General features: G+C 27.5%; 1 protein-coding gene across 1 annotated transcript; it reads right to left on the minus strand.

The window, feature by feature from the left end:
- Positions 1–4,837: 4,837 nt before the first annotated feature.
- LOC124833346 (uncharacterized) lies at positions 4,838–6,290 on the minus strand. The gene is made up of 3 exons (XM_047307810.2): positions 6,024–6,290; positions 5,731–5,926; positions 4,838–5,557 (listed from the first exon to the last, which is right to left on the minus strand). Exons 1-3 carry the CDS (start codon positions 6,156–6,158, stop codon positions 5,094–5,096), a joined length of 795 nt encoding a protein of 264 aa, XP_047163766.2. The 5' UTR covers positions 6,159–6,290; the 3' UTR covers positions 4,838–5,093.
- Between the last annotated feature and the right edge of the window lie 727 nt (positions 6,291–7,017).

Here is a 7,017-nt window from a genome sequence, read left to right on the forward strand (position 1 = left end):
CATACTATTTATAGGGACCGTATATACATACATATATACATACGCTTTTAAATGTTCCTTAGTATTATACTATTCATTTACTCTCTCTCTTCCATCTTGTGGATCATAAAATTTCAAAAATACATTAATATACAAAGAAAATGCTGAGCCTCACAGCTGAAGCAGTGAAAGACAGCAATCTGTGCAGATTCTGAGCAATAAAAACAAACTAAATTAGAGGATGGCTAGATTCCACGTTTTGGTGGTAGGTTGTTTTCTTACATGAACACACGTAATTTCCTAGGATAAGAAAGCTACAACAACCATTGACAAGTTACTGTAATTGAGGCTAATGTCACAAATATTCATAATTGCCACTACGAGGATTTCTGTAGTAATACTTTCTCAAGCTTCTTATGGATTTATAGAGGAATGATATAGTTAATATTGATTTCATTTAAACTATACACACATTGCAATCTAAGATATCTAGTTTAGTCCATTCAAAATATGAACTAGTGCTAGAAAGATTTTTCTTCTTATAATATAATTTTGGATTGGACTTACAATCCAATAATTGATTGATGGATTATATTGACCTAAAGTGCTCACACTTAATCTACGCGTCTATTGGAGCCAACTTTCAACTTAGATACTTCAAATAAATACATATATAAAACAAATTATACACTCCATAACATAGTTATTTAATTATCAAAAGTATCTTTAACAACTATCAATTATTCCAACTCTAACCATTTGAAATATCTAGAATATTAAGTCACTGCAGTCAACATTCATTATAATACTACTCTCAACACCAACTATAAACATGAAATATGCAAACAAATAATCTTCAATATATATCATTGTTTTAATAGATTATCTTTCTTTTTTAAAATAATATTCGTTACTTTTAAATGTCACTAAAATTCATTGCAAAATAAATTTGTAACCTAATAAATAAAAATTTATTTAATCATCCTTTGTAACCTAATAACTGTTTTTTTTTTAAATAAATATCACAATTAGAGATGGTGTAGCCCTTAAAGTTCACTTCGAAAGAGAGAAAGGATGAAACTGAAATCCAAAAAGAGAAAAAGGGCTCAAGCGAAAAATTAAAAATGTGTGAAGTGGGAAAGTAAAATGTGTGAAGAATGAAATAAATGCATCCATCATTTAATTTTTAATTCATAAATACAGCTTATTCTATATTTAATATTATTATTTTCAAATTTGGGTCCATTTTAAACTGGTTTTTCACTTTATCATTATTTTTTTATTTCTTCTATTATAGTGTTTGGTAGACCGACATTTATATTAACAAAATATATTTTTAAGCATCAGTTCAGTCCTGGCAAATTTAGTATTATTATTTCTATTTATTATTTAATTTGCTTTCATTTTAGAATAAGTTTAATTCATTTTTATCATTAATGTTTTTATTTTTAATTTCTAAGTATAACTCATTAGTGTGATCCTAACCTATTATTTTAAATTTGTGGCCTTTTAGAGGAATATCACATTCTTTATCATTACTGTTTTTATTTCTTTTTACTTAGCGTAGGTAAGCCGTTAGACCAACACTTATGTATGAATAGAAAAATAGTCTTTTAGTATTGGTCTAGCTCACACAATGTTTAATATTGTTATTTTTATTTATTGATTAATTTGTATCCATTTTAGAATAGATTTGACCTATTCTTTCCGTAATATTTTATTTATTTATTTTCTCTTATCAGCATGGCTTGATTTATGCTTATATTAATTAAAGTTGTAAAAAATATGTTTTTATTTTCTAAATTTTGATACAAAATTAGAATTTATTTATGTATAAAATTTTAATATATTTTAATTTTCAAACTTTATAAATAAATTGATATGGTCCTTTTTTTTAATTTAGTTACCGAAATGAAAACATACCAAACATTATAAACAATTAAAATGATAACATGAAACATAATTGAAATTAAATTAATTAAATTAAAATAATTACATCACTTCATTTTTAAAGTTTAGTTAAAGTTTAATTATAATAATACCATTATGTCACTAATACAAGGTATTTGAATTGGAAAAATCTTGTTTTGTAAATAAAATTCTCACTCTAGTTGTAATATTTAGTTATTGGATATAATTATATGTTATAAGACTTTAATGAAATATTGGTGTATATGTTTACTAAAATATGATTTAACTTATTAACTTTAATGTAATAATAAAAAATAAACTTTTAATCTAATTTAATCTTACCAAATTAATTTATAAAATGAAATTTACATTTATTTATATATTATAAATCAACTTAACTAAAATAAAACTTCTCAACATTCATAATAACAAAACATCTTGTAACTTGATATTCTGATAAAAAAAAAATGTAGTTTGGTTGCATCTTATTTCTTAAAAAGATTGCGTTGATAAAGTAACATGATACGCTTAGTATAGGCACCCTACAAAAGTGATAGCCCCTACAAGATTAAAATAGTATTTTTTTTTTTTTACTCAATAATAAAATATTATAATGGTTATTTAACATGTTAAATGGAAAGTGTAAAGTAAGAGTGACTAATTAGGAAACAAACAAAATACAGCAGGAAAGAACTGACTGTTAAATATTTAAGTTTTTCATGGAATCCACTTGTTTTACTTTTTCACTTAAATATATAAACAACAATACGAAGTTGATATTTTTCAAACTCTCTCATCTTTCCATATACTAAATGATGTCTTTATATTATAAATTTGACTTATTTAAAAAGACAAATTTTCTTTTTTCGTGTTATGTTGTTCTCTTCAAACAAATCTGTACAACTTTTACTTTATTTTTGTTTTTATTTATTTTTCTCTTTTCTTCACCTTTCATTTTATTTATTTATAACCTATCATAGAATTAGTTAGAAATTTAGTTTTTTTTTTCTTTATGTTTTTTCTGTTTGTAAATCTTTAGTTTTGTCATAAATACATACGTTTTTTTTATGACTATAAGATTAACATTGATAATTCACTTAACGTATCGGATCATAATTCTAAAACATTTTTCTCAGTTATATTTTTGAAGAATATATATATATATATATATATATATATATATATATATATATATATATATATATATATATATATATATATATATATATATATTCTGTTTTAGTCAAAAAGTACGTGAAAGGTTGTAACTAAATATTATTTTAACTGTAATTTTAATACATTAATTATAACAAAAAAAAAAACTCATTTTCATAAAATAAAGAAGACTTTTCACCTGTTTTTTATCCCCAAAAATCTTTCTTTCATTTTTTTTCCATTCTACTTTTTTTTGTATATCTTTTTTAAATCACGCCACTCACTATATTTATTACTTTTTTTTCTTTTTTTTTTCTTTCTTTTCTTTAGTCATGTACTCCAAATTTGAATAATAGGAAACATCACTACTTTTCTAAATATAACTCTAGTTATGACTTTTTTTTTATGTCTACGGTATTCCTAGAACACTTTGTTTGAATACGTGATAAAAAAAAAGGTGAAAAGTTAAATTATTAGATGAAAAGGAGTAGACAGAGAAAAAGAAAAGAATGAAAAGTTTGAATAAGAATGTATTTAATTTGAAAGGAGAAAGAAAAGGGGAAGGTTGGATTTATTATTGAGTAACCTTTATTTATTTTCATCATAAGTTTATTTTAATATGTGAAAAAAATATTCCCTTACTAAAAAGCTTGTGAAATTTGTATGTCAAATGGATCCATGAGTCTACTTAAAGATATACAATGATTATCAATAATGTAAAGTGACTATAGACATGTATATTATGGATATAAATAAAATCAAGCATACTAAATTAAATAAATTCTTACACTATGCTATTTAATATATATATATATATATATATATATATATATATAATTGAATTAGGTAAATATTTACACTATACTATTTAAAAATTATATAATTAATTATACTTGAAAGATAATTGATTATATAGATGCATTACATGAAAAGCTAGTGAGACGAGCGAGACAATTTAAACAAAAATCATATCTCATTGATTCTCTAATTTCTTAAATCGTACCTGAAGAAGCTTATTATGTGGATCCATCAATTTCATACCTCTCATTTCTCAACATTTTCCTTAATATAAATCGAATTCATCAACTCAAACTCTCCATGAATCCATGCATGAAACAAATGTTGATTAAGAATTAAACAAAAAAATTGTTATTCAAATTATTCAATTTCAATATCACCTAGAATAATTCGATGAAGACGATGTTAAATACGAGTATGCATATGCTAATTAAATTAATTTTATATAAGGATCTAATTAAAATTAAACGTTTATAGAAAACATATTAAATGTTAAATTTATTACTTTAACACTTCATTTACAACCCTTCACATTCACTTTTTCATCTTTTCTTTTACTATCACAAAAAGATTACTTTTTTTTAAACGACTGTGTTATTATTATACGTTATCTTTAAAAGAAGTGATCGTCAGCTATTAAATGTCAAAAATAAAAAGTTACAGAATTAAAAAAGATAAGTACTGTTTCGATATTTTTTTTTACATCTATTTTACAATTTGTCTAATATGGGCAGAAAGAAGAAAACAATTTTCTTTCTTTCCAACACATCTTATACACATTTTCGACGTTTTACATTTAAAACACGAAAATATATAACTTGTGTCTCTCAATGTTTCCAATTTAAAATGGAAATCACGTCTATATTCCCTTAGAAACAACTTCAAGGATAATCTTAAATCAGAAAAACGCGATTCTCATGTAAAAAGGCAGATGGTTCACATAACATATATATTAGGATATTTATTTTTTCCCAATAGAAGCAGAAAAAAATAATGAAAGAGATAAGGATATTCCTTTATTGAAGAACAGGATCCTCCTCCAGTGGATTACAGGGCTAACAAAATAAAGAACTAAACTCCAAAAATTAACGTAAGCAGAGGTTGTCTGTTTGTTTTCCATGCTAAGTGCTTATTTCATGGAAGTGGTGTAGGTAGAATACAAAAATACTTGTGATGTTGATCACCCAGTTAACAGCGGATAGAAGTCCAAAATTGGGTTGTTGTGATGATAAAGAGACTCCCCTAGCTAGCTAGCAACAATAATTTACACTACTCATGTTAGATAATTGATTCGACAAAGTAGATCCACCACCCAAATCCCTTTTCTTTGGTTTCAGCAATGGAGGTACCCAGTTACCAATAATATCACTATCTTCATCACCAATCACATCACCCTTTGATCCTTCACGGTTACCCTCTTTACGACTCACAGAAAGCCACTTGGCTTGCATGTACGATGTGGTTCTCCATGGAGGCACGTGAAGACCCTTCTCTCTCAGGCACTGTTTGGCCGCAGAACATAGCAAGGAAATTATGTTGCACAGCTTCTTCTCACTCCCAACAAAAATGTAAGGAACCGACTCTGTCAATTCTTTGTAGTCTTCCGTAGGCTTCGCAACTTCAAATTGGGACCTGAAATCTATATCTACTATTACCCTCAAAGGTTTACCGTAATCCTCATCCTCCACCGTCACCTCAATATACTCGTATTCACCTGTTCATGTTTGCACAAACACAAAAGCTCGATAATTTTCACATCCAAGGACAGTTTTCAAATTTTGACATCTAACGGTAAACCAAATGAATCCAAATTTGGATATTTCATTTTGAATTTTAACACGGATTTAACCAGGGGTGGAGAAAACGGCAGAAAAAAGAAAGACCCACCTGCAGGACAACCCAGAGAGGTGGCCCAAGACGTGTGGCATATAGAAGCATTAAGACCGTCCATTTTCATCCTCACAGCAAGCCATCTACTGAGATTGGTTGTTTTCTCTGCACCCTTTCTACCTCTCATATGTTTCAGTACACACTTCAACACCTTGGTCTCAGGTGCTGCATCACCCTCACTCCTTAGAATATCCTGAAACCATTTACAGCATAGAGAAAACACATGAGAGACAACCTTAAACCAAGACAAAGTTGGGAAAAAACAACAACATTGGACTGGTGAACAGTACCTGCAGAATAAAAAATTGGGTTCTGTGGGTTAAGGTGTGGCAATTTGAGGAAGTGGAAGTAGTGGAGGATGTTGATTCTGATTCTATAAAATCTTGCACCATTTGTACCAACTCGTCTTCCTCTAAACTTGCCATCTCCGTTTTGTCCAAGTCAAAAGAGAAGAATAGTGTGCAGTGGAAATGAGTGTGAGGTTTGGATTTGTTATGTATAAGAAGGAATGGCGGTGGAAATAGCACCTGTGTGGTGACAGATTATAGATGAGGCCCGCTGCTGATAAGCTAAATATATATATGTATTAAATCAATCAAACGAAAGGAACCAAAAAATTTAAAATAAAATAAAATAAAAAGTTGATATGTCCGAATATCCTTATCTTAATTCTTTGTTTTAATAACCATGAAAATGACATAACTATGTGTTTTCAATGTATTCTAGAACTGTCTCTCACGGTTAACTCGACTCATTAATGCGCGTCTCGTGTCTTTTTCTTCTTAATCACGCATATTCGCTATCCGAAACTCAGTTTTGTGGATTAATTCGAGTGGAGATAATTAGTTTAATTAAGGGGAAAAATCTGTTAAACCATTTTTTATTAGTAATACTTTGGACTATTAAATATTTTGTTAGAAGTAAACCTGGTCCACGCCACTTTAACCAATTTCATTGGCTCTATATGCTTTAGGACGACTTCAAGCATTTCAATCATGATAATATAATTAATGTACAATCATACCAAAACCAATAATAATAATAATAATAATAATAATGTGGTAAATTCATTTAACTAGTCAAGATTTGCCTAATTAATATTTGTCGTTCTAGTCCTTGTCCTTGGATGAATCTCAGATGTGGAAAATGGTGCGATAGAGATAATGATACGGTAATTTGGATGACATTTTGATTTGGTTTTGATAGTTTAAATCTTAACCTATATAAATTAGCAAAAATTAGTTTAACACTTTATTCATTTTTAGATCTGGAGATGATTAAAAT

This window comes from Vigna umbellata, chromosome 1, assembly GCF_029865625.1.
Source record: "Vigna umbellata cultivar VRB3 chromosome 1, Vumbellata_1.0, whole genome shotgun sequence".
In the NCBI taxonomy this organism is placed as follows: Eukaryota; Viridiplantae; Streptophyta; class Magnoliopsida; order Fabales; family Fabaceae; genus Vigna; species Vigna umbellata.